We start from the raw sequence: 27477 nt of genomic DNA on the forward strand, positions 1-27477 counted from the left end.
TACTTTCATCTCCGCGTTCGATAGTTACCGCCTTCTGATTTTATGTACCGCTTTCGTGACAATAGTAGTAAGACAGCAGATACCTAAAATTTGTATGGAAGTCTAACAAAATCAAGTTATATTTGTCATATTAACTGCTTCATCAACTACTCCCATCTACCAAGGAGTTGATTCCTATAGAAACTAGGTAGAAAGAATATACGATTTTTTCCGATGAAACTGCATGTTTCTTTACTTTACCGAGTAAGCCAGAAGCTGGCAGAATATATAGTCGTACCGAATATGGAAGGCGGTACTGAAAATTCAGGTAGAGTAGAATAGGTTGAGAGGGTCAAATTAGCAGTCCCCTAAAGAGAAGGAAAAAAGAAAAGAATTAGAAAAAAAACTTCGATAAGGAAAATCAAACCCCGATATTTGTTATTCGAAAGTGAGAATATGGTCTCATAGGCTAAAAGAGATATATGACGGAAACCGTACAGCGCATTTTACCACTCTTTACAACTAGACCATAAAAACCAAGGTTCCTGTTTAAGGCCCTATCCAATATCAATGATGCAATTATTATCGACACATTTATAATAGTATCTCACTCGCAAAAGTTTTGCACATTCCTACACATTACATCCTTTTACATGCTGTATCGGCCCTAGCAAGTTGAAGCGAGGAAAACCACTTCTCCTAATCATGAGGAAAGAACGTTTGTATTCTTATTGGGACCGTGAGCCTCCATGTGCGTCTTGTGGCACTGGCTCTGATGAGGTACAAGACGGTAAGCTCTACCCAGTTGCAACTTGACAATTATATCGCAATAGATCACTGAAGATCAGCTCAATGCCAGTTCGAGAATGTATCGAAGAATGTTATGGTGATAAAGAAATACCTGAATGGTTCAAGGATTGGAAGGATGACCTTTCCAAATCATGCGTGTTCCATATAGGCTGCTGGAGATTGTTGATACAACATTTCAACAACGGGGTTGTTCCTCTCGATAAATTGGCTAAAGTAGTCAAAGAAGCACCTTGGCCACAGTATCGAGCCTGTAAGTCATTGTTTACTTTTCTTATAGGTTTTTGCATCCACGAGCAATTTCAAATAATCAATGAGAACTTTTAGATCATGTAATCCCAGACACCGGGACGCCTAGCTCGAGATGCTTTCGATATATCGGGTTCCGGGCCGAATCAAAGACCTTTCCAAAGGCAGAAAACATGGAATGTGAACATCCTCTGAAGGATGAGTCCCAAGTGAATGACTGCTTTCGTCTCCTTCCACTCGAAATCCGCTTCGAAATCGCCTATCTTCTTCCAACGCCCGAATACCTCAGCTTAAGACTTGCGTCGAAAGCTATGGTTCACATATTTGAAAACCAGGAATTCTGGAAAACACGCTTCTTCATTCATCGGGAACGAGGATATCTCAACTATCTCTTGGAAGAAGGTTGTGGAGACTGGAGATTAATGTACCGCTGCACTAGCAGACTCAAGCGTCTAGCCCGGACACTACGGTTTCGAAGGCTACAGTGGCTTCATAACGAGTGGATCAAAGATAGGTGTATGATGATTGGAGCTCCAATATCTACGTCGCCTGAGAATACAGCTCAATTTGATGGCCTAGTGTGGGAAAGAGCCGCAGGAAAAGTCCAATGCGATAGGCCTTACAAATCCGAAATCACTCCTCCATCTTCACTCGGCAATGACATCTGCCAGCGATGTCGTGGGGTGCATAACCTATTACCACCTCAGATGGTCACCATCTCTAGTGAGCTCGTGGAAATCGCTGTCTCCGTACTTGCTGAAGATGAACATTCATTTATTACCGGGCTAAACCTTGTCTACGGCGAAAGTTCACCAAGCATTAGCCTTGGCTATCAAATCTCTCAAAAGCAGATCAAGATTGATCTCCGTGGTCAGCCGTTGAAAGGCTTCGAAGTCCTCGCTGGCGAAGGGGGCATCCAGGCCATACGTCCAATATTTGACCAAAAACATGGAATAAGCCGTAGCATGATTGGAAAACCGAATGCAACTTGCAAATCAGTACTACTTAACCCAGATGGAGAGATAAAAGCCTTTGCGGGGTATTTCGATGTAAGTCAAATATGTGCTGTTCCAATTCACATGCGCAGCTTACTGACTCAATTGTAGCACTGTAGGATGGTACAATTTTCAATAGGTTCATTGCGTCCAGAATCATTTTGCTGAGCAGAGAGACGCAAACTAAGATGTCTAGTTAGTTAACTAACTTGCTGAGATTTACGAAATCTCAGATTCTCGGATCTGGCTTCTGATTGGTCGAGAATTTTGTATCGACGTGACTAGGGCTAGTCACGTTACTACCGGCCCTCTATAATATCTATTCATGACTTGCTAGTACCTAGGTAGGGTCCTATTAAATGTCATGGCCTTCTGCCAATTGCTACCAATACGAATCGTCTATTTGAGCCTATCATTCGATCGACCTTTCTCTAGAGGCCTATGGTATCGAGAGGAAGGCTTTAGAGAGCTTCCGGGCTCGTTGCCTGTTAGTAACTTAGATGTCATGATCTACCATAGATCGCTATCATATGTTTTATTTTTGCTTGCTCGCTTATTATTTGCATTGTTTATCAGTTTGCATTAGATGGATTGTTTGCTAGACGGCTAAGCGAGATGTTTGAGGTTTGCGACGTTTGCAAAGGGACAGCTATATCAACTGGCTGCCTCCCACTCCACATGGCAACTTGCCTCTTCTTTCTCTCCACCCTAGTTATTTTGAATTAAAAGCACTCTTCCTCTCTGAGACCTGGCACATTACATTATAACTAAGATCCCCAGCTACGCGGTCCTATAGTTTGATTATTAGCATTTCCGCTTTCGTACACTGCATAGAGGTCTCATATTGCGAGTATATACTCGGCAAAAGCGTCTTTTCTCTTTTAGGTAGTCCGGTGACGCGACAGACTTCAGGTTGCGAGCTAGAGACTAGACTGCTCCGGGACGTTCAGTAGCCGTGCGCAAGAGACTGTTCGGACCCTCGATCCAGAACCCGGATTTTTTCTTTTCCTTTTCGAAACCCGAATCCACCTTTTTTTCTTCTTTTCAAAACTTCCAGGTAATGGTTCCATGGAATCATCGTGCGACAAATCATGCTGGCGAGACTGATAAGTTGACGTTGAATCTCGGAAGGTGGTCTTGCACGAATAGCGGCATCCAAGTGTCGTAATTAGTTGACCGGTAAACTGACTCTAGATCTGGGAGAGGATCTTAATGTTTTGGCGGTATGTAAATGAAGAGATAAGTTGGTGTTGAGCCTGGACCTGTTGAATGTTGAAAGTCTGAATTTCGACTAGAGCTGCTGAATCTCGCTATAAAGGTTGACAAAAGTTATAGTGCATTCAGCGCGAAGCTCTGGACGATATTGGTGATCCATTTTGACGAAGATCCAGAAGAGGTAGGCTATTTTTTCAACATAGATATTAAAGAGGGGACCCTGTGACGGGGTCACCAGGGATACCGACAGCCCTGCCTGTGAAACAGGTGTAAGAGCAAATTCACCACTGGGAGTGGTAGGGTGCTTGAGAGGACAACACCATGGGGTGACTACTCAGAAGAGAAGGTGGAGGGTGTTTGCGTTCACTTCTCAGTCTCGCTAGCATGATCTGTCGCACAATTATCCCAACTTACACATAACACAACAATACAATTTTTGATCAACTTGGCGTGTGCACGACAACTACAACAAGATTCAGGGAGACCGTCTCCCTTTCCAATTCGCAGGACACATTCCAATTGTTCATTGGCTTACAACCATATCTCTATCTCTCGTTCTATATCATTCCCCTTCACCGAACACATGCATTTTTTTCTTGTCCTGCTTCCACGTATCTCCATATACTAACCCCGAGATCTATAACGCTTGATCAAGCCAATGAACGCCAAAAAAAACCCGGTATCAATTCCTCTACATCCTCCTACTCCTTCAACCCTACTCACGAATAATATTTGCATCGCCTCTTGGCCTTCTTTCTTTTGAGCTTCTCAACCGGCCTCGCATAGGCACGGCTTTCACGGTTGGAAAGAAATTCATATCTTTCCTACAACCGAACGAAGCCGTCTACTTTACTCCTAGTTTAGCCCCGAACCATTACGGTGTTTTTCTGCTATTAGCCTTACGCCAGTTTCTCCCTATCAACATAATATATTGAAACCCTTCAATGTGCCAGTCTGGAGCTTGAAAGTTGCCTGCTACTACACATTTATCACATGCGACACTGCCCCCAGTGTTTGGCTTGAGAATACCCCGACTGCCATTGCCAATCATCCTCCGGTTTCGACTCATTCTAGTACTCCTAGCAGTACTGCTAAAGTGAGCTCCACTGTAGTCGCTACTCCTACACTCTCGTTCACTTACTGTCTCTGTCCCTGCAGCTCTGTCCTCTATCGTTACTGGCAATTTGCCCACAGTTGCACCGACCAGTCGATTGTCCTCCGTTATACCTGTGGATTCCTCACCACCTGTTATCGCAAACGCGCGTGCATTCTTTATCATTCTGCATCAGCGTAACTCCATTCAACCGCGAGATCTGCAGCGCTTTATCAAGCCAATGACCACCAAACAACAACTTGATAGACATTACTCTATTCTCTCAATATCTCAACTCTACAACAGCTCTCAGCGAGATGGCTGTAAGTCCATGAGAGCTTCAATGTATCAGTTCATGACCCTAATATATAAGTACAGTACCAGACACAGCCAATAATAGCTTCCTACATAGCGAAGATTTTACCTAGGACCCGAGAGGTTGAAGTTGACCACCTCTAGACAAACCTCCTCGCATATTATTTCCCAACCACGCAAACCTACGGCGTTAAAAGGGAAGCCTATATCCGATCTAGGTCGCAGACCAGGGCGAACGTTTGCGTGAGCACGCTAAGTGATGGTAAAATGTTCAATGTGATTATAGTGGAGAACAAAAAAGCCTCGACGTCACGAAGTGCTCATCCAACGCCCGGTTCTTGGACTCATGCAGAGGGACAACTACTAGGCTACATGCTATCCCGCCGTGACAATCAAGAGAAAGATCTTCGGCGTCTATTTGGAATAGTAGGCATTGGAAGGTACGTTAGGTTCTATCAACTCATACGAGGAAAGACCGAGCTCGAAGATTATAAAGATGGTGCGACCTACCACTTGGATAATGATGGCTTAGCGATTGAGCGAACGATTTTAGCGATAAAAAGCTACATCGATAGATATCGTTGATATAGTTCACGGTTTTGTTGATTGTTTCTTTCGTGCTTTTTTGTTTCCATTCGTTTACTTTTTTACCTTTTATCTGCTGTCTTCGGTCTGTTTTTTTTATCTTTATGGAGCTTATTATTACCATTTTGTTTCGGGTGCTCTTTATAGAGTATCGTAGTATATACCCGTTGAATAACACACACGAATTCGACTAGTTCAACTACTCGATTGGCCACACGGCAACTATAGGCAGTTCTGTCTGTGGGGGCTTCAAAACCCTATATTAAGCGCTAATCATCCGGACCTTAGTAGATCCTACTGGACCAGCGGTACTAGAAATACATTTGGCGTTTATTTACTGATTATAAGTAGCTGTACTCCGCAAAAGGCGCGGGCTTACAAAGGCGCGAAACCTTCGGTCCTGCCTTTGCAGGTTGACTAAGCGGTCACGTGATATAAAACACACTTTTCACTTCTTTATTATGAGAAAGACCTTGGTCAACTTTTCATTTCTGATGTCTTTGCATATTGTAGGGAGACGTGACCTCCTGGTCTGCTCCCAACAACACTTTCATCCTCATACAAATGAGGTTTCCCAGAGCACTCCAATAGTCAAGTCGTCTTCTCAAGATATATCCAACAGGTTATGACCTATGCTATTGAATCCTCTACATACTTGCAAGCTTCAAATCCTCTATTTCCTCCAATTGGTGCCCTGCGTCGCATACTCCACAGTGGGGCTCTGATCCCACAAGTCAGAATTTCCACGATCTCTATTGGCCGAAATCGGCACGTGGACGTACCTCTCACTTTCAATTGGTTAACTGTTGTCTCCACTGGCCGTTCGTTGATTTGATTCGTTGGCCACTCTATTTTTCAACCCAAAATTGTATGTTTTGTTTGCACTGCGGTCACGTTAGCTTTCTCGCCCTAATGCCGATTCATTGAAGCGGCATATGAAGAAATAGAACAACATAATATATCCACACTTACATGGTTGCGTAATATCGCGTGATGAACTACTCAACTAAAGCTCTTGAGGGGACACTCTCAGCTTAAAATAGACTATAATACAAAGTCCAATACAACATCAACCGATTTCTCGCACGCAGCATATAGGCACGAGAAGCTGGGCGAAACAGATGGCTGGATTACTTATGTAGTATCGAAAATATCTGAGCTTAGTGAGAATCTTTCCTTTGTCTATTTGACTGTCTAGATTTACCAACTTGATTCAGGTAACTGTTGTTTTTGGTGTCAAAATCTTTGTTCTTTGTTTAAAGCTCGCCTATATAAAAGACGTTTTCCACAAGCAGGAGAATCTGACTTACATTACCGTCAGTTACCGCTCACTCCATTACTAAACAAAGTCCTAGTGTCGTTGTGCTATATAATATATGATCATTCGTGTCGTTGGATTGGATATCTCAAATATGATATTAAAGCTGCATCAGTTCCCTTAGGCCCTAGTGTGAGCTTTTGCCGGCTCTCGACATGCTTTGTTTGCCATTTTTTCCCCTTCTTCCTTTCAATTTCCATCTACATCAGCCAATAACCGCACTTCCCCTTCTTCCTTCACAACTGCCCTCGCCTTATATATGATACTAGTGTATATGCCTTGATCATGTGAGTCTACAGGCCCCTCACTTACTGACAACGTCAACTCGCTAACTCACTAAGCTAGCCTAGCTTACGGCCTCGCTCCCACAATGACGTCTCGCTTCAGTCAATCTCCCCAGTGTTTCGAAGAAGCCAACCCCCACGTCGCGTGCACAAACAATAATCGAGACCATATACTGCTAGCACTCCTCCAACGAGAACTTGATCCGTAAGCTTCTGTGCCATTCTCGGGTCAACTGCAATCCGGTGTGATAATAACTGATTGTCAGTTGATTTTTCCCAGTAGTGTGCTAACAAGATATAGAAATGCCCGAATTCCCACTTCGGTCGTTCGGTGATTCCGAGCTAGACATCCTCATGAATCTCCGTTATCGAAAAGCGCGATCTATCTAAATGATATTTCGAGTGTTCGGAGATCTACCACCATGGGAACTTGACTTTTCACATTTTTCCTTTTCTGCAAACAGTCTGCGCAAGTCACCGTCATGTGGATAGTAACTGGAATCCGACTCAAGCGAAGTTGACATTCGATGTCAAGATTGTTAGCAGGGACAAGAAAATCGGAGAGCTTGGATCGGGCGTCTTCAGCTTGTCATGCCAGGTAGACGGCTTCCTAGAGTCGAAATCAACCTTTCGAGCACAATCAATCCTCGAAGCAAAAGCTCTAAGGCAATTAATCCATGAACCGAATGTCTATTGGCAGGAGACCAAATGGTTAGCCCTGTTAAATGCGCATCCTGAGAAGAGCCTTCCGAAGGATAGGTAAGCATACAGACTGATATCGCTATATTTGAGTTTCTATACTGATATGACTATTAGTACGCCGATAACGGTATTCATCTCACACCGTTGCCGAATGTTTCTGGCCTTTACCTCTTATAAGGACGGGTATAGACAATATAATAGGGTGATTCGGGAAAGCGCTTCGTGAAGCAAGACGAATTTATCGAAATTCACCGATATAATCCATATTGTGACGATCCGAAGATCTAAGAACATGGGTGTCGGGAACAGAAGGTACTCGTCAACCGCACTTGCCTGGTCTGCGTTGCACCTTCCTCAAACGTAAGTGAGGAACACCCTTTGCATAGCTTGCAGAGAAGGACACGCACAAAACCCGAAGGAAGAGCACGTAGATAGTTTTCCTTCTCTTTTCTCTCTCCGTACTTAGTATTTGGACAGAAATGCACTCTTTTCCTCTGAACTGATCTGGCAGGTAACACGTATCTCATCATTAAGAAGGAAGACGCACCGTACTTTGCCAAGCTAGCCCTAGCCGTCGCTCTCCGTACGAGTAAAGAAGGGGACGAAAGAATCTAAGGCTCAAAGGGCATCAATTGTGATACATTCAGTTCTCGGCTATACCGAAGCGCCCCTCTTTCGTAAAAATTGCCCTTAACTCGGTGCTATAGGTCTACCTGAGGTCTACAGAACGGCTTCATGATTTCGACGCTCGCCGAAGAGATGAACGTCTATATACGGATTGAGTCAAGTCGATACCCCCGAGCGATACCCCGACCGAAGCAAACAGGCAGACATGTCGTGGGGCCAGTCCGTGTGTTGAGGGATTTTCCAACGGTCTGAAAGCAGCATGGGTCAGCGAACGCACCCTGTCGGCCTACTTCCAGATGAAGTCAAAATCCCCTAGTAAGATCCCAGACACAGATCGGGACTTTTTTTGACATATGAGTAAAGCGAATGAGACTTGAGCAATCGGTGCGATGGGTGGAATCACAGTGGGAATAATGGAAATTAAACTTCAGTCAGTTAGTCGATCAAGACAATTAAAGTAGTAACATTGTTATCCAACAATGAATTGTGCCCATCAACCTCGGGCCAATGACCCGAATCGCCACTAGCCGTAGCTTATCTCCTAGCGTCGGGCCGAACTACCAAAAAGCGGATAGCCAAGAATCGAATGACGCGCGGCTTTCTCGTATGTTATAGGCCTGTCGTATATGAACGTTGCTTTTTCCGCTCATGCAGCCCGATCTGCGATCTGATAAAAGTTTCCGAAAGAGTCAATTTCTTCGCACTGCTCCTACCAGAGTAGGCTCTCATCAAGAATGCGACCACAATCGCTCCTCCCGATATTCGGGGTTCTAGCCTTATCAAATGCCCTCTCAGCAGCCCCAAAGAACGTGTCGATCAGCAATGAAAATCACATTTTCAACGTGATCCAGGACTCAATGCGTCAATGGGGATCGTCTCTGCACCACAATGGCGTGTCATTCTTCCTCGCGGCCGTTCCCGCCGGTACGCAGTTCTACCATGGAACCTCCAAGGCCAGTCCAGTGAATGGCACCGAGTGGTTGGCGTTCGAGCCCGAACATGCCATGGTCTTCGCCCGGCCCCGACGTGGCCCCCCGCCACACCTACCACCCAGTGATGATGATCCCGAGCCAGAGGATGGCAGCCATGGTGAGCTGCGGAAGCGTGAACACCATGGCCCGCCAGCTGGTCGCCCGCCGAAGATATTCGATGAGAATGAGTCCGGGTATCTGCATACGTATGCTGCAGCCAAGGATCTCCGCCTTCTGTATCTTGACGGTATGTCTGCCGCCAAGACATCGAAGGGCACGCTCGATTCTCAGGATACGGTTCTGTTCAACAGTTCGTTCGAAGAACCCCCGAGGGGTGGCGGGCAAGAGTACGAACGCGCCAGACTGGCCTGCGAGATGGCCGAGAATGAATGGGAAGGTCGCATTGACGGTGTGCTGCGCATGGAAGCTGGCTTTGAGATTATCCTCTGCAACTTTGAGCGCGATCTAACTACAGTGCGAATCACGCAGGTCAAGGAAGACACTGAGGAACACCGTGGACTTAGGGGTAACCGTGAACACGGTGACCGGGATGGTCCTCGCAGAGAGGGTGATGACAAGCACCACGACGGTCATGGCGGAAGGAAGGACGATGATGGAAGGCGACACGGCCCCGGTGGCCCCGGCGGTCCGAGGGGTCCTGGTGGTCCTGGTGGTCCTGGAGGTCCTGGAGGTCCTCCCCACGGCGGACCTGGAAACGGGCCCGACTCGTCGCGCTGGATGCGCGCAATCACCGCACGCTACAACGGAATCGGTGGGAATCGAGTGTCGCTGAACTTCAACCACTTCGTGACAGCCTTCTCCTACGACGTAGAACTCTTCCAAGACAATTCAACCCTGCCCCGACTTGCCTACCTCTCTCCCGAGGAGCGCGCTGCTATCCGTGCCGAAGTCACAAATCTGGTCTTGACGCATCGTCCTGCCGATGTCTCCGAAGATTGGCAGGCGATTACGGATATGATCGTGACTCGGTACGGCGATGAGCTGTCTTACTTTGCTTCCGGCTGGATTCACTCAATTGAGCGCCTGCAGTCCGAGATTGAGCGTCTTCTGTCGCCGTTCATTGACTACAGTGCGCGGGATGATGTCGCTGAGATTGAGCGTTGTGCAACTCAGTTCTTGCCGCCGTTGTCTTTGAAGAGTGGTAGTATCGCGGCGCATGCTGTCCATGGTGTTGCTCAAAGAATCTGCTCGTCTCTGATTGAGGCTGGGAAGGAGAAGGAGCTTGACTCTGCGGTTCAGGTTCTTCGGGATCTGATCGGTTATCTTGATTGGGCGACGTGGAAGGAGTGCCGGGGTTGTGCGGCGAATGAGATTTGTGTGGTGCCTATTTGGCCCATGGGTACAATCGAGGACTATGATAGTCCAAAGTGCAAGGATGCATCAAATCCATACGACCATCGTGGAGAGAGCTACTGGGGTGGAATGCACCACTGAGTGACTTAATGTGGATCACTAGCCTTTGTTTTAGTTCGGGTTTTCGACCCTCTTCCAGCCAGACTTGAGATTTGCTGTTTGGACATAATTGGTTTATTTCAGGCATATATAACATTTGTTGAGGGTATATACAGAATACAGAACATAATAATGCTCAAGAAGTATGTAGAGTATGTAGAAGGGATTGACCATTTTGTTCGTCATTGTTGTATGTGGCAGTTCCAAAGCAAATCACGGAGTGATATTCCCTTTACATATAAGAAGTAAAATTGGCAAATGGTAGAAAAGAAAATCAGATCCCATCAACGGGAGAATATTTACTGGACGAGACCACCCTTGGCGGAGGAGACGATGGAGCCGACGGTAGTGCCAACGCTGCCAAGGCCGAGAGTGGAGAGAAGTCCCTGAACAGCGCCGTCAACCTTGATCAAAAGGACGGAAACCTTATCCTCGGCGTTGACAGCAATGAAGTTAGCACCAGGGATCTCGGGAACCTTGGACTTAAGCTCAGAGACAGAGGGAGCTACGGCGACGACGTTGCCGATGGGACCCTCAATGGTGGACAAGTCAAGACCGCTGAGGAGACCGACGACAGTAGGCTCAACCTGGACAAGAAGGTTCTTGCCACCAGCAAGGCCGTTCACGTCAGTGATGGAGAGAACGTTTTGTAGAGGGTCGTCGCGCTTGACGTTTCCAGTGATAGACTCAAGGCCGCCAACGATGGAGCCGAGAAGGCTGCCGACCTTGTGGAGGCCGAGACTGGAGAGCAGGTCGACGACTTCCTGGGTCAGCTCGATGAGTGCAGCGTTGCCATTGTCGAGGAGGGCGGTAATCTGGGTGAGGCCGGAACCGGTGTTCGTGTCGAGCTTGTCGACGGACTCAGCCGTTTGAATGACCTGGCCCACTGGCTTCTCGAGAGCGCTCAAGGGCAGCTTGCTCATCAAGCTCTCGAGCTCGGACTCGGCCATCATTTCGATTTTCGAGGTTCCAGCCTGGTTGAGGATGGAAAGAACCTGGCCAGCACCGGTGGGATCAGGCAAGGTGGAGAATGAGGGAGTTGCGGCGACATCGGAGCCAGAGGGAATCATAGATGTCATCGGTAGAGGCATGCCCGAAGGGATGACACCGGAGGGCAGGCTAGAGGGAACTCCGGAGGGCAAAGAGCCGATGGTACCCGAAGGGATGTTGGCGGGTAGGGCCATAGCCGCAGAGGCCAGAAGGGCGAAGGCGAAAGACTTCATCTTGTCGTTCAATGAGTGGAATAAGTTCAAAGACTTGTTTGGTACAAAGGAATGGACGGTGTGGACCGAGATTAAAGAATGACTTGTTGGTAAAGAATGACAAGAAGAAAGTTCTTAGAATTCAAACGTCCCGACAAGACGACCCCTGTTATATACGATAGCTGTCAGCATGGGATCAGCGTTGATGCGAGTCCGACCCCTCGTCTGTTGACGTCCTTGAGCGTTCTCCTGAGCTAACAAGTCTTGAAAGGGGACCGCTCATGTCGGAAATGAGACCGATGGGAGAATGGAGCAGTATTGTTCCTGTTTCATCGGCCAAGACGAAAGTAAGCTTCACGCTGAGTGGCTAATAAAGGCGCTACCACACAAGATTGGGTCCGACACATGTTGCTAGCTCCACTATAAGCTTCGTATGAGGTCCATCCTCATTAGCCACTTTGCAGATCGTTCACTCGGTGCAGGAACAAAGCCCGGGAGGGTTCCCACTCTGGCTGTCAGGATGAGGCCAAGATATTGATGGAATTTTCGTCTTTATGGGCCAAATGCAGATCATTTGTGAATCGGGAAACCCCTTGGTCAAGGTATAAAAGGAAGCATCCGCATTCTAGGGTAAATTTGCCGCATAGTGAGCTTAGCCTTCAAAATACTCCGCACTCTGTATCATCACAGCAATGAAGATTCCGAGCCCAAATCCACCGGCGCTTGTGATTGATCGAGTCTTGTGCAGCGAACCCTGAAAAGTCAAGCCGGGATCGACATGACTAGTACAACCGTGCAGATCGGAATCACCAATCATTTGTTGGTATCCTGCGCAGGGTAACTTGAGATCAGCACTCTGTCCGCCAGAAAAGATTGTAAGAAGAAGGTTAAACCCAACGTAGGCAACACTAAGGTAGATTGCAATCTCATTCCTCCATAGTGGGTCGAAATGTCAAATAGCGCAGTGGGGCCGTGATTCCCGTCAGCTGCGTTGAGTTCTTTGTTTGCACCCTGAAAAACGGCAGGATTGCTGGTGATGATATCATCGTCGTGTCGGGTAGTGGCAGGGGATCGACAGGGGTTACCAAAGTCGCGGGCTAACATGGATGAAGGTAGATGTTCACACGTACTGCGAAGGGGCAGAGCGGCCAAAGGTCTTGGAACCAGGTTGGAACAGCTTATTATTAGTAAGAGATGGTTTAGAGAAAAAGTCCCATTGTCGTAGTGGCACGATTCGTTGGTACACGGGGGGAGATTACAAAATCCGGGGAAGCGGGTCTGTGGGTTCGCGAGAGAATCAATACAACTTCATTTGCTTCCTTAAAAAAGAGAAAAAAAATGGTGGCCTTCCCCAATTTTGTGTCACAAGTGATAGGCAGATCTACTCGTCTAAACCAACCGCTTAACGGGATATATACACATGCGTTGTTAGCGAATCTCGACTCGGTCCTACCCCAAACGAAGGGACCAGGCGGGCCAACACCTGTTAGGATTCCTTTGTTCTTTGAGAACTCGCCCTGGCTCGAACGCACGCTCTCTCAAGTTCTGGCGGTCAACGGAAGGTACAGCCTTGGGCCTAGAGACTGCACCAACGGTCATATTCCACTGAGCTAAGTGGGGCTTGGGGTGAAATAACTGCCCGTTCTGTTCATCATAACAGAGCCTTTTTTAATCTTCCTAGTGATTTGATTGGCTGGATCTTGTTGTTCTCAGTTAGGTAATCTTGAAGCTATTCAGGTATCTGACCTTCACCCGCTCTGCCCCCTCACCCCTCGCATACGTACTCCTGAGTCCTTACTCCGTAGTGTCACAGTATCAACCTTCCAAAGTTGTAAATCTGAATATTCCATAATGTGAAATGACATGGATGTGATGACATGGATGTATCCAGGGAAGATAGTCAGGGGAGACCGTCAAATTAAACTTTGAGAGGGTCCGGGATCTCAGGGGTAAACTCACACCTTTGGATCAGCACCCGGACATTTGTTACTTTGATCTGCTTCTCGAAGCCAGGGTCTTACAGAGGAATGTATGTATGTTGTGGATGAATTTGGAAATAATTTTATACAACTCTACCCTGATATACATGTGCCTTGACGACCGTGCGGATTCCCACTCGGCAATGAATTACTACTTAGCAGGACAAAATCCTAGCGGCTGCGGCTTCAGCAACCACCATGACAGCAGCTTGGATATTACCGGTCGGGAGGTCGGGATGGATACTAGCGTCGACAATGAACTGAAAAAAGGGTTAGTATCATCTTTCGAGCAACGTAACATTCTGGACTTACAAGGTTATCCACTCCATAGACCTTGGTATTAGTATCGACAACGGAAGTGCCGCCCTTACGGCCATCATCGGTACCCATCTTCGCAGTGCTGGTGTAGTGGATACCAGCAGTTTGAGACCCCAAGATGGCTGAGACATTGGTGTAAGTCTCAAGCTCAAAGCCAGTGGATGGGGCGGTGATGCTGTTGACCATCTTCTGAATAAAAGTACGGGCGGCCTTCTGGTCAGCAGCGGTCTGGAGGTAGGGCGACTTCACAATAACAGTATTTCCGCTGGCATCAAGTCCCAGGACACCGGACGAGGTGAGGCCGTGAGTCATGTACGTGGTGATGGTGACCACGCCTTCACTAGTAGGTGCGCACGAGCCCTGGTAGTACTGGGTGTGGCCATCAATCTCCTCCGAGGTGAAGAAGATCATGCGGTGCTTGCCCTGGGTCAGTACACCGCTGTGATTGCGGTAGAGGGAAATATCGCTAGAGTCGGTTCCGTTAAGGACGCCGTCGTAGTCAACAAGGCCAAATGAGGCGTTGGTGTTGAAGACGATCGAGAAAATGGGGTGGTCCTTCAGACCGACACCAACAGGCAGGTCAATCCACTGGGCCTTGGGAGGAACGGTAACTCCGCTCTTCTTCGCAGTCTCAATCTGGGCCTGGCCACCAATACCAGAGTTCCACAACAGACGTGGAGTAGACAAAGCACCGGAAGCCAGCACCACGCGACCATGTGGGGCAATAGTGATGATCTCAGAGCCGCCCGAGGCAGTCTGCACCTCGACGCCAGTGACCTGACTACCGGAACGGACCAAGCGAATGACTTTGGTTTGGAGAGCAAGGTGGAAGTTATCTAGCTTGGTAGCATCGGGTAGATATGTGCGAACAGGGCCAGCACGCATCTGGTTCTTCACGTTCCAGGCCGGGTAGCTGTAGACCTGGTGCTTCTCATTCGGCTGGGCGATCATATCCACCGACTTCCAACCAAGACCACCGAGGAACTTGGACAGCACACCATAAAGAGCCTGGTCATATCGCTTGCCGTCGGCAGAGGGCAGGATGGTTCCAGGGTTGCGTTTGTAGAGTCGGTCTGCAGCCGACTGGACATCCTTCCACTTCCAGCCCTTGGGCCACTTGTCGTCGAAGTCGCGGGCTGGTGGGTGAACAAAGACCATGTAGTTGACTGTTACACCACCGCCGAGCACACAGGCAGCAGTGCCAGCAGTGTCGGTACACACATACTGGTTCCAGACATCGAGCGAGCCGATGTCAGCCGACAGTCCCGGGAGATCGATGGGAGTCAATGAGTGGTCCCATGTCAGGGTCTCATTGTTTCCGGTGGCCACTGTTGGTCCGACACCTCGCTCAAGGAGCAGAACTTTCTTTCCTGCCTGGGCGAACTTCTCGGCGCTGATGATTCCGGAAGGGCCACCACCGACCACAATATAGTCATAGGTGTGATTCTGGAAGACGGAAGCGGAGGCAGCTGTTGTAAAAACAGAGAGAGAAATGGCTAGAGAGCCAGCTTGGAAGATCCTCATTTTGACGTGTACGAGGGAATAAGATCTCACTGAAATCCCGATCTATAAATCTTGTCGGGGGAGTTGGCCATTTTAACTGTTCCACAACGAGTCCGTCACACCGGTACAGTCGAACTCGGTGGATCAATTGTTGAAGACTTGGCACGCGAGCGAAACATGGCGAAACGTGGCTCGTCGTGGGTTTAATTTCGTCGAATGTCACCGATTAGGTATAGTGCGATCAGATAAGAGAACTAACTTTTCTTGTTCCTGAACCAGCCCACTGGGTGAACATCTGGAATTTTCTGGGTTCTTGTCTGATAATCATAGAGAAAAAATAGCACGCCTTTGAAACTACACTATACCTTTGTTGTATGCCAAATTAGGTATGTTGGCCTTGAAGTTGTAGCGCTTAAAGTGGCGCCGTTTTAAGAAGTCTCGGACCGAACATGCATCCACTTCAATCATTACTTTGATTCAGTTCTCGGAGTAGACATACCGAAAGGGTCTGTGTTCCGCTCATTCTTCCGGGATAGGGTTTCCCCAGCCAAGTCTGCCGCTGACGTAGAGATAATCAATCTCGAGCTTTAGGGTATATTTTTCTGAACTTTGATTAGTGTATCCTATGGAAGAGGCGTCGAGAAACAGGGTACTCGATCGAGTTCTCTTTCTCTCTCAGCCACCGTCCCACATATACCTTGGCAGTTCTATTGTAGATACTGTATGTCACAAAGTTCTAGAACACTTACCAAGTGGATAGTGGATATCATGAGAATTCCTAACGTCCTTACCAAGCATGCAATAAGCAGAATTGCCGCGAGACCCACTTCGATTAATCATGCATTATCAATTTAGGGAAGTAGTAACAACCTGAGGGTTCCATCCAAGCAAGCTCATACTTTCTAGTCGGCATGTTTTTCTCCCGCGCCGAAATTCTGCTAGACATGCTGACCCCCACAGAATGGGGCGAAGCTGTCAGATATGCCATGCTGTACTCCATATATCGTAGCAGCTCTATTCTCGCCTTTCCAGGAACATCCGGTTGGCTCGGATCGTATCGCGATCCAGTGATGGTAGTATGGTAGTAGTGCCGACAATAGGCCGAACCGTGAATTTCTTTTGAAACACATCCTTCGTTTCATATAGTAAGGGGCGAAGCTTGCAATAGTGTCCCAAGAGAATATCGGCATATGGACAGATAATCGGCTACTGCTAATAATGCAGGCATTAATGTAAAACTTGAAAATATGAGTGGAAGGCCGCTTATAAGCTCGCGTGACCAATTCCTTTGTCGTGAAACCAGGATTCGAGATATATATCTCCGAAGTTTACCGTCATATGCTCTTGGTGCTATATTTCGTGACTAAAGCATTGCTACCCACGATAAATTCCAACGAGTACCCGAGTTTGTGTCTGGCTCAATTCAATTAACAGAGAACTAGTTGGAGACATACCCTAAAGGTGTAGCATATAACATGACGTCATATGCTATGAGCTTGTGGTTTGAGTTGAACAAGTCCATAATCAGTCTCTGACTATGACTGTGGCCAAAAGATTCGGTCCAAGTGCTACTGACAGCAACAAGCATTAAGATATTGAGGGTTTTGTAAATTCCCACTTGAATATGAGACAAGATGGGGAATATGAGGGTCAACAAAAGAGTGGGGCTAACCGTTGCGGAAGCTCAACATCTCCAACATCCCTTGTACCAACCAAGGCGAGATCACGCTTAAGATCACTCTCCTCTAGGAAGAAAATGGCGGGATCAGCCGGCCGCCTTATACCGGCATCTTCACGCACTCTTCTCCTCACCTTCGACGCGTTCGGCACCCTCTTCCACCCACGTCTCCCCGTCCCCGAACAATATGCCGCGACCGCGCACCAATTCGGATTATCGCGCACTGCCGTCACCCCGGACAAACTTGAAACCGCCTTCCGGGATACCTTCCGTGCACAGTCACATCGGTATCCAAATTATGGTCGCGCGGAAGCTCTCCGAGGTCAATACGGGGGGCCGAGGCAGTGGTGGGAGGAGGTAATCAGGGGGAGTTTCAAGCGTGTTTTGGCTGCAGAGAATGGAGAGACGCGCCCCGGAGACCCAGAAGAACATATTTCTGATCGCATGGTGGAAGCCTTACTAGATCGATTTGCTGGTTCCGAGGGGTACGCGCTCTTTGACGATGTGCTACCCTTCTTCCGCCGAATGCGCAAACTAAAGGCTGCGCATAAGTGGTCGTTTGATAGGATAATTGTGGGCGTGATATCGAACTCGGATGACCGAGTGCCCGCTGTGCTGAAGTCGCTGGGGCTGACAGTTGGTGATATGCGCGCCGACCAGGATCGATCGAGTATGGATCTTCCTGGGTTTGAGGGACGAAGTATCAACAACGATGCTGCCGAGGAACACGTTAAAGATCATGCAGACCGCAACTTGGACCTCGATATCGATATGGTCATTACGAGTTATGAGGCCGGTCAATCGAAACCTCATCGCTTGATCTTCGACGTGGCGAGACGGCAGGCTCTAAAGGTTGCCCGCCCATGGTTGACCAGCAGAACCAAATTTAGTTCTGTGCATGTGGGGGATGATTTAAAAAAGGATGCTCAGGCTGCCAGGGATGCAGGCTGGGAGAGCTACTTGCTTCTTCGAGATCATGTTAGTTACAATAACCTTGACTCGAAGGAACTTCCAGATCTCCTCAAGTTTGCAGATAAATTGGAGCTTTTTCCATAAAAGCACTGGCCACAGCGAGCAGATGAACAGTTGAACTTGATCAAAGTCAATCATGGATCATATCAAACCACAAGTGAAGGAAATACCTACGAAGTTCCTTGAGCTCTAGGGAACATCACTTGCCCTAAACTGATACAACGACAACATACGAAATTCTTGACAGACCATGAGTCTGTGCTCCTCACCCTCGGGCTTTAGCTTGATGCTTCGCTTCCTGAAACACACCACACCGCCTTTCTCTACATTAGAGCTTCCTGGCACCGACGACCTGGATGTTTTTGCTTCTCCACAAGCACCCAAAGCGCAATCTCGAGGCCAGCCTCAAAAATCGTGCTGGTTTCGGGTTTGGTTCATTCGCATCCACGACAGGGTCTATTCTTTCGGACAGCCCACAGCACCGAAATTAATTGAAAATGGCTGCCCGAACGGCTTCACTCGATTGGTTGACGTCAATGTGGTTGTATTGCTCTATTTATTACTGCGGAGGGGCATAAAGTAATAGGAAGTAACTATGTGGTGGATATCTAGATAGAAAAATTATATCCAAAGATATTGTATATTCAGTTAGCTATTCCATTTCTTTGCGAGGCTTCATCCTCCATTCAGGACAGAGATCAACGACTCTTTTATACAACGCGATACCGAAAATGGCTAGTTCAGGTCTGTCATATACACAACCAATCAAAATCTCGTACGGAGTACACCCCGCATATCCGGTACGGAGAAGACACCGAACTGCGCTTGGATCTCCGTCCTGGTTCGCGAATTGGTCCTGCTTCATTACCTCAATTTATCAAAGTCTTGAAACTCGACGCAGAAGTCCCACTCTGCTTTGACATTCAAGATGGAAGGGGTTCAAAAGCCACAGGGGTCTGTTGTAATCATCGGAGCTGGTACTCAAGGTAGACGTCTTGCGCACATGGTAAGTGCTGATGATCAATACCATAAACATCTGCATTGGTATTAAAGTATTGAAGTGGTCGAGCCGAGGCGGCACCGTCCGTCTGGTAGATCCCCAAGAGAAACAGCTTCAAGATGGTCTGAAGTACGTGGAACAACTTCGTGCGGATGCTACCAACCACGAAGGGAATTGGGGGAAGATTGAGACATCCCAGCCCTCTTCTTTGCAATCTACACTAAAAGTGCATGGCTCGTTGTTGAGGTATGACTTAACTCTTTACCAATAGCACTCATTTATTGACATGGCTTGATAGTGTGTGCCGGAGAACTTGGACCTTAAGCGAAAAGTTATCACTCAACTTGATGAGCTTGCACCTGAAGATACAATCATTGCTTCGAACTCGAGTAGCTACGGAATCTTTGAGATTATCGATGGCATGAGCTTGAAGAACAACAAGAGAATTATGAGCGCGCACTGCTGTAGGTGACTATATGCTAAATGGAATATTTCGCTAACACCTAGTGTCAGATTGGCCGCCAGAGACATCCGGTAATGCCTATTCCAAATTATAGCCTTTTCTTCAAATTGCTAACTTGGGAGTCAGCAATTGAAATCATGGGCCACAAGGATAGCGATCCTAAGCTGATTGAGCTCGTCCTGGAGCAATGTAAAGAACATGGGTTCTCGCCTTTCTACGTCAAAAAAGACTCTGTCGGCTACATATACAACAGGTGAGTTATTCTTCTCCCTCTCTATTACTACCCGATCAGGTTTCTAACAATCTTCCAGAATCTGGGCTGCTATCAAGCGAGAGACTCTGCTCACATTGTCTGAAGGTGTTGCCACACCCAAAGAAATCGATGCCATTTTCAAAGACGTCTTGAAGACGCCCAAGGGCCCATGTGAACAGATGGATGTTGTCGGCTTGGATGTGGTGTTGGACATCGAGAATCACTACGCCGAGTCTCGGAGCGGAATTCCTACAGAGCCGCGAGACTACCTTCGGGAGATGATTCAAGGTGGAAGTCTGGGTGTCAAAAATGGCCGGGGATTTTACGACTATGAAGAACAAAAGAAGTGAATGTTTCTATAGACTAACATTGATCTATTCTGTCGTTTGACATGAAATGCCCTCTTATAACTTAATAGTGAAGTCCCACTATAACCAACGAATCAGCTCTCAGATCCGCCTGGTACCTCAGCATCATTGGTCTAGTGGTAGAATTCGTCGTTGCCATCGACGAGGCCCGTGTTCGATTCACGGATGATGCACATCTTTTTTTGCTTTTTCTTCGTTATAGAGCAAAAAGAGAAAAATGTACTCCGTAGATTGCTCCCATTTGGAAAGGTCGCTAGAAAAATATGCAATCTAAATCGTTGATTGAATATGTAGCGGATCTATCATGAACAAAACGCCTAATGCCCGAACTCCATGTTACCCTAACCCCGGGAAACCAATCCCATTCCATCATAACATAACAAGGCAAATCCATGCCCATGCAGAAAGAAAGACATCAAATTCATCATCCACTCAGTCCCATTGGCCCTTATCCAACGCACCCAAACCACCACCAGTATGCTTACCCAGCAACTTGGCAATGTTGGACCCCCCGCTGCGCTGCTTGATACGGAGCTCCTTTTCACGCTCACGCTCACGGGCAGCTGTGTACGAGTTGACGGCACCGCCCTTCTTAGGACCCGAAGCTGCAGGTTTGGTGACACGGTTGGAGGTGGTCGAACTACTAGAAGATGAAGAGCCTGATGTAACACGACGTAGAAGTTGAGGAGGGCGGAATCCAATGGGACCCTCTCCGCCGCTGCCGCTGTGGAATGCAAGCTTGGAGTTTGTAGGACCAGAGTTGGTGGATGTGGCGGAGTTGGACGATGCTTGTCGGAGGAGTGCAAGGCGGTCGACCACGACTCCGCGCGTGCGGCGTGGGTGGCTAGGTTTGATGAAGGTATTGTCCGATTGCGGTTGATCGTGATCACCTTGGGCTTCTTCCGCGCCGGGAGTTTCATCATCTCCTTGCTCGTGTTCTGCCTCATCAAGTGAAGCATCGTCCTGGAAGGAGTCGTATTCGAAGGTTTCAGTGAGGAAGGACAACGTTTCGCGGATCTCTGCTATTGTGGCTGGTTTCTTTGACATTGCGCTAGCAGGGGTGCGACGGAGGCGAGGCGGCAGACGGTTGGTTGCATCTTCAGCGGATGGCTCGAGAGGGCGCTTGCGACTCTGACCATCGCTCGTCGCATCATTCGACTGCTCTCCTGAAACGGGGACCTGCGGAGTTTCTGTTTGGGAGCCGTTCTCTTCTTCCTCAAGGAAGTCGATATTGAAGTCATCATCAATTTCGCGATCCTCAACGGCCTTGAAGAATGCGGCCTTCTTGGGGTTGTCGGCAATCTCGCCGATTTTCTCGTCTGCAAGGAGAGCGCGGCGCATCTTAGCGAACTCGCGCTGCTTCTCACGACGACGTGCTAGGAGCTCATCATCCGAGTCATCAAGGTCAAAGTCGTCATCCACATTTTTGCGACGACGGAGGGCTCCAGTGGTGATGTCTCTCATCAATTTGGCGACATCTTTCTCGTCGCGGTTGCGGTCGTGAATCCTGTAAGAATGTTAGCATCTTCTCATTGAAAATATATCAAGTTTGAACATACGCGTTGAGTGCGGCCAGTTGCTTCTCATCGACCACCTCGCCACTGTTGTCATTGATCATTTGGCGATCAACGGCATTTTCTTCGCCATCGCTTTCGTCACTGTGACCTCCAAGGCCTGCATATTCATCTTCGGATTCTTCGGCTGCCTCATCGATAATGTCTTTCGCCTTGCTGGTTTTCTTGTCGTATTGCATAACATGATTCTTCTTTGCAGCCTTATCTTTCTTCATGACATTGAAAGCGTTGGCATCGATTTCAAAGTCACCTTCGTTATTATTCTCGTCGACTTGAACAAGTTCACTTGCACGTCCTCGCCGCAACATTTTGCGCTTGCGTTCAGCAATGGGCGACTGAGTTTGGCCCACAAGGACCGTGTCGATGGTAGACATGGGTGGGGTAGCCTTGAATCTCTTTGCAGGATCGAATGGTGAGAATACAAAGCCCTCGTCCTGGGTTGGGTCGGGCAGCTGGGATTGAGAATACTCTGAGAAGGCATATGGTGCAGGCGACTCCGATACTCGGGTCACACTCTGCGTGTAGCTCTCTATAAAGTTATTATCCTGGGTCTGCGGCTGGCTGTCTGGAACAAGAACTTCTGAATCCTCCTTTCGAAGTTGAGGAACAGGCTGACCAGGGTCTGGGAGAGAGAAGGGGATGGTGGCAGATTCTTCTTGGGTACCAACGCCATTACCATCCAACGTGGAGGCAAATGCCTGGGTAAGACCTAGGGACATATCGCCTAGTGTGCCCATGCCAAGGAAGTTGGGTCGTTCGACGGATTGCGGGACAAAACTCGGGGCTCTCACAGGCGTTGAGGGTGCTTGTGGTTGATCATCATCTTCGTCATCGCTAACTACTAGAGTTCGTCGCTTCCGTCTCAGGGCAGGCATCTCGTTCTCTGCATCTGAAGGAGCGACCTCACTCTCGTCGTCAGCCGAATCGTCGTCTTCGTCGGCCTCCTCTTCGACGAGATCCCCGCCACCATTGACGCGCTCGTTTTCTTCCTCTTGGTCATCTTCATCGTCCGCTTCAACATCACCCTCCTGATCAGAGCCGGAAAGCACGTAGTCATCATCCTCTTCTTCATCGTCGTCACCATTAGCCTTCTTCATGGCAGCTTTCTCCAGTCGGCGAATTTCATCTCCCTCCTTGCGCGCTTTCTCAACAAGGTTTTCCATGTCATCCTCCATCGCTGCACGCTCCTCGGCTGTTTCAATGACAACTCCCTTGGCCCTGAGCTCATCCAGCCGCTCCTGGCGCTCCTTGGCCGCTTGCTGTCGGGCCCGCCATAATAGATTTGCGGAAAGCTCTGCGGAGTTCATGGAAGCCATTTTTCGGGTAGGAGATGCCAGGTGTGCCAATGCCTTGAGCTTGGTCATAGAGGGGTCTTCCTGTGCCTGTCTAGTAGGCAGGTTTTCGAACGCTGCAATGCCACGGCACTTGCCAGGGGATGTTATCACCTCAAGATCGCTATCGGAATCGTCTACATCGTTCTGGTGCGCAGCAACCTCTTTCCTAGAAAGCAGGACGCGGATAGGTCGTTGTGTCAGTGGTCGGAAAACTCTCTTCGATTCTGCACCATCGGATTTAGATTCGGGTACAGAGGCCGATACATCTTGAACTGAAGGGCCCTCGAACAATTCAGGATACTGATTTGGCGCCATAAGGACATTCGGATCAGGCAAACCTTCATTGTCCGTATCCATATCCATATCCACATCTTTTGCTTGAGTTTGGGCATGCCCAGAATTAGCGGTCGACTTAGTGGAATCCAAATGACCGAGAACTGGAGAAGTATGCGGAGTGTCTTTCGTTTTGTTGTGTAGTTCTCCGTCAGAGGAATTTTGTGATCCGACCGCTGACGATGAATTTGCCGCGAGCTGCTCGACCGGGGGATCGGGTTGCATGAAGTTGAATTTCGCGAAGAGGCTCTCCTTGGTGATCTTCTTTTTTGTCTTGGCCTGGTGAGCTAATTGCATGTTACGGCTCATTCGCTGAGTCTCCTGCTTCATCTCATCCAGTGCCTTCTTGCTGGCTTTCCGCGGCTGACGAGCCTTCTGGGAGAGCTTGCTGGCAGAACGAGGATCGTCAGCACCGCTCTCCTCGCCTGACACTATCTGCGAACTGAATTGTTCCAGCTGAACTTTTCGGATGGCCTTCTTAGTTTCGGCATCGGCCTTCTCGCGCTCCTCACGTTCCTTGCGCTTTTGGGCAACAAGAGACAGGAAACGGGCGTTTCCTCTAGGCTTCTTCTCTTCTGCATTTTCTGTGTCTTCGTTTTCGGTGTGTAGGTCGTCATGCGGTTCGCCTGGAGAGGATACAAAGAGAGGAGAGTCGGCTCTTGAACGAGAAGGGGTTTGGCTCGTTCTGTTGTCGGGCCTGGGGGAGTTGGTTGTGGATTTGTGCTTTCTCCTCGGACCGGCCGTAGGTAGATCATCATCACTGGATTCGTCGATGGGTGTAGGTTGTGGTTCTGTCTGCTGTGGCTTCTCGCCCTGTTCTTTTTCTGATCGAAAGGCCTTTGACACACGGGCAAATGCAGAATTTCCGTCCTCGGTTTCAGCTGACCTGGAATTACCCTGTAAACGAGCAGCCATACGGCCTTTTGGTCGAAAAACCTCATCTGCGCTAGCTGATTCGTCTGAGTCGTGCAATAGGTCATTCTCGCGTGTATTGGCGTCCCGGACTAAACCACGCCCTAGATCAAGCTTCGAGACAGCATCTGTTGACTTGGCAATTTGAGTATCATCCTCCGAATCGCTATCGAATGCTGCCATCATGGCCTTGATCTTCTGGCCAGGAGTGATAATGGTCGGCGAATCGCCCGCGGGCGACACGGAACGCGTCGACCGTGGTGTGGATGGCGAGGACATGGCGCGAATATTATGGTGAATTATGGTGTGTTTTAGGAAATAATTCCCATACTGATATCAATTGTACTTGGAGGCAATCTTTAAGACGTCCAAGATTCAGAATGAGGTAGAGTGGACGCTAGGTTCAAGGGCGCATAGTCTGAACGCGAGGCGCGTTCCTCGCGTTGCTAGGTCATACACGTGACCTTATCTTACTTATCGCCTCATTTCTCTCAAGCGGACGTTAATTGATTATTGTTACAGGCACGAAGAGGAGTAGTAGATGATATTTTCTCTTTTAATCTATTTTTGTGAGTTTTTATTATTTTCGAATTATCTCTTCCTGTAGATAAATGCTGCGCTGCTAACATCGACCGGAGTATTGCTCATGCTGCAAGCTTGATGCCATTTTCTGAATAGACGCCGAGACCACCCACAGACTCCTCAAAAATCGCGCAAGGAAAAAATAACAAGCAAAAGATACAATACAATTCGGGCAAGGCTTTATGCCAGTCACCAGAAAGAAATGTACACTTGTTCGGGGAATCATGGAATCTCAGAACCAGAGAATCTTTCTCACACGTAGTAAATCGGTTCACCAAACAACAGTCTGAACCGAAGAGCAGGAAAAGTCGGCATTTCCGAATCAGACTAGATCTCGATGTCGATGTCCATATCCAGCGCTGCAATGTTCTCGTCGTCGGTGTTGCGGTAAGTAATCATGAAGCCATTCTTTGGCTTCTTTGTAGTGATGCGAGGGGCGGAAGCTCCCTTTTGCACGGCTTTTGCGGGGGTATCTTTTTGGTTTTCCACAGGAGCGGCGTCGGCAGCAGCGGGTTTGGGTGTTCCGTTGACATCGTGGTGAGTTTTCGCCACGGTTCGCACGCGCATGAAGGGATTCGGGGCAGCCTCTCCACGTGCAACAGCCTCGGCTGCCTTTCTAGCGGCCTTTCTTTCCTCCAGCTGAGCACGGCGAACGTTCTCAATGTTAAGCTTCTGGTTGCGAAGGTTCATCAAGTGGACTCGTTCGGCTTCCGATAGACCACTATCGACCTCTTTCTTGACAAGGCTTGTTCCCCAGGATAGGGTCGGATTGACCATTTTCTGTAGTTCTGCCTCGATTTTCTCGGCCTCCTCCATGTCTCCGTTGACCTTGGCGAATTCCAGGTTTCTTTCGAGTTCAAGCCGGTTGAGCACGTTCTTCTTGTGGTCGAAAGCACCCTGGCGACGGAGTTTCTCGTTCAACTCCTCCCGAGTGAAGGTGTGGTTCAGGAGGCGGTTGATATCAGCGACCTTAGACTCAACCTTACCCTTTGTAGCCAGCTTGCAATCCTCAACAGCGAGAGTCTGAACGTAACGGCGGTACTCGGCCTAATTGACTGTTAGTTGGCTTCCAAGCTTCGAGGGGAAGGAACAAACCTCAGTAAGTGGAGAGTTGGAAAAAGTGACAAATGGGAAGTCTCTGACAGACTTTCCATGTGCCAGCTTGACATACTGATCCGTGACAAATGAGCGGCCGTTTTCGCCCTCCAAGGCGTACGGCTTGCCCTGAGAGATTCCTAGGGAAATGTCAGCGCGCACAAACGAGCGAGGCAGCATAAGTTCTTACCAGTAATCAGGCCCAGGCGATACTCATTCTGGCCGGTCTCCGGGTGCGGGCCAATGCTCAACCGAGCGTAGCAACCAATCATAGCAGTCTCAAATCCAGGGTAGAAGCAAACTTTGGCAAAGTTATTACGTCCAATTTGAGCGCGTCGAATTTCGCGAAGCTCGGCGGGCGGGTCATCCTTGGGAATCGCAGCAGACTGGCCAACGCGGTCATCCAATTCAAGATCACTCTCGGCATCAGCATCTTCATCCGAAATATCAGACCCCATGGAGCGCGAACGGCGGCGCGACTTTGTAGGGTCTCGGCGACGAAGTTCATCCCGCTTGCCCTTTTGCTCACGCTGGCGCTTGTAGGCCTCGATGGCTCCGGACGTTTCTCCTACTTTGCGACCACCAAGAGTGGTCTTCTGGCGCGAGCTCTTGCGCTGGTTGTCGTCCAAGCCAGCGGACCCTGCCTTTCGCTTGGCTTTCTTGGCCGCTCGTGCTTCCTCGCGCGAGCGAGATGCTAGAAGGCGACGTAGAGCCAGATCTTGGTTGTGGCGATCGACTTGCTGGGCACGTTCGGACAGGGTTTCCTCGCGCTGGATCTCAGGCATGGCCATGATGTCCTTCTTATCCTGGGCCGAGTAGTACAACTTTTCATATGGGAAAATGGGGCGATCCGCATCGTTGTCATCCGAATTGTCGGCCTCTGACTCGGACTCGGACATGGGGGCGGACTGAAGCGAGTGACGAGATCCATCGTCAGACCTAAATATATGGTCAGGTTAATGAGACTCTTGGCTATCAATATGGAGGGGCACTGCTCACACTTCACCCTCGGATTCATCCTTGGGCTTGCGCGATCGGCGGCCCACTGATTTAGCAGTTCCTTTGCGACCCATGGCTGCAGGTGAGGTACGGTCTTGGGTGTGTGAAGAAGCAGAGTGCGCTGGTGATTTGGGGGGTGGTGAAGTTTCCTCCTCAGAGTCACCCGCCAACGCGAGCAGCTCGGCATCCAAATCGTCTGCCATTGTGAATATCGAACGCAGTTATACCCTCTCAACAGAAATCAATCAATATGAGACCTATAACAACAGGCATTCAACAGCACTATGACAATAGGAGTA

The 27477-nt window shown here is 48.6% G+C and overlaps 8 protein-coding genes across 8 annotated transcripts; 4 read left to right on the forward strand and 4 right to left on the reverse strand.

Moving 5' to 3' along the window:
* Positions 1-684: 684 nt before the first annotated feature.
* LCP9604111_360 (uncharacterized protein) lies at positions 685-2217 on the forward strand (the record flags this gene model as incomplete). Its single annotated transcript, XM_039068675.1, has 5 exons — positions 685-769; positions 839-1039; positions 1114-2084; positions 2142-2153; positions 2203-2217. 5 exons carry the CDS (start codon positions 685-687, stop codon positions 2215-2217), a joined length of 1284 nt encoding a protein of 427 aa, XP_038932908.1.
* Positions 2218-8903: 6686 nt separating this feature from the next.
* LCP9604111_361 (uncharacterized protein) lies at positions 8904-10595 on the forward strand (the record flags this gene model as incomplete). Its single annotated transcript, XM_039068676.1, has 1 exon — positions 8904-10595. One exon carries the CDS (start codon positions 8904-8906, stop codon positions 10593-10595), a length of 1692 nt encoding a protein of 563 aa, XP_038932909.1.
* Positions 10596-10912: 317 nt separating this feature from the next.
* Positions 10913-11836, reverse strand: LCP9604111_362 (uncharacterized protein; the record flags this gene model as incomplete). Its single annotated transcript, XM_039068677.1, has 1 exon — positions 10913-11836. The coding sequence occupies one exon, from the start codon at positions 11834-11836 to the stop codon at positions 10913-10915; it is 924 nt and encodes a 307-aa protein (XP_038932910.1).
* Positions 11837-13949: 2113 nt separating this feature from the next.
* LCP9604111_363 (putative cellobiose dehydrogenase) lies at positions 13950-15636 on the reverse strand (the record flags this gene model as incomplete). The annotated part of the gene is made up of 2 exons (XM_039068678.1): positions 13950-14054; positions 14107-15636. The coding sequence occupies 2 exons, from the start codon at positions 15634-15636 to the stop codon at positions 13950-13952; spliced, it is 1635 nt and encodes a 544-aa protein (XP_038932911.1).
* Positions 15637-17371: 1735 nt separating this feature from the next.
* LCP9604111_364 (uncharacterized protein) lies at positions 17372-18349 on the forward strand (the record flags this gene model as incomplete). Its single annotated transcript, XM_039068679.1, has 1 exon — positions 17372-18349. One exon carries the CDS (start codon positions 17372-17374, stop codon positions 18347-18349), a length of 978 nt encoding a protein of 325 aa, XP_038932912.1.
* Positions 18350-19193: 844 nt separating this feature from the next.
* Positions 19194-20331, forward strand: LCP9604111_365 (3-hydroxyacyl-CoA dehydrogenase family protein; the record flags this gene model as incomplete). The annotated part of the gene is made up of 7 exons (XM_039068680.1): positions 19194-19271; positions 19327-19394; positions 19493-19511; positions 19564-19729; positions 19779-19799; positions 19855-19981; positions 20040-20331. The coding sequence occupies 7 exons, from the start codon at positions 19194-19196 to the stop codon at positions 20329-20331; spliced, it is 771 nt and encodes a 256-aa protein (XP_038932913.1).
* Positions 20332-20781: 450 nt separating this feature from the next.
* Positions 20782-24781, reverse strand: LCP9604111_366 (uncharacterized protein; the record flags this gene model as incomplete). The annotated part of the gene is made up of 2 exons (XM_039068681.1): positions 20782-21856; positions 21909-24781. 2 exons carry the CDS (start codon positions 24779-24781, stop codon positions 20782-20784), a joined length of 3948 nt encoding a protein of 1315 aa, XP_038932914.1.
* Positions 24782-25411: 630 nt separating this feature from the next.
* LCP9604111_367 (RNA polymerase-associated protein) lies at positions 25412-27381 on the reverse strand (the record flags this gene model as incomplete). The annotated part of the gene is made up of 4 exons (XM_039068682.1): positions 25412-26131; positions 26180-26319; positions 26370-27118; positions 27179-27381. The coding sequence occupies 4 exons, from the start codon at positions 27379-27381 to the stop codon at positions 25412-25414; spliced, it is 1812 nt and encodes a 603-aa protein (XP_038932915.1).
* Positions 27382-27477: the final 96 nt, after the last annotated feature.

The sequence above is a fragment of the Penicillium roqueforti genome (assembly GCF_015533775.1).
Source record: "Penicillium roqueforti strain LCP96 04111 chromosome Unknown scaffold_01, whole genome shotgun sequence".
Classification (NCBI taxonomy): Eukaryota; Fungi; Ascomycota; class Eurotiomycetes; order Eurotiales; family Aspergillaceae; genus Penicillium; species Penicillium roqueforti.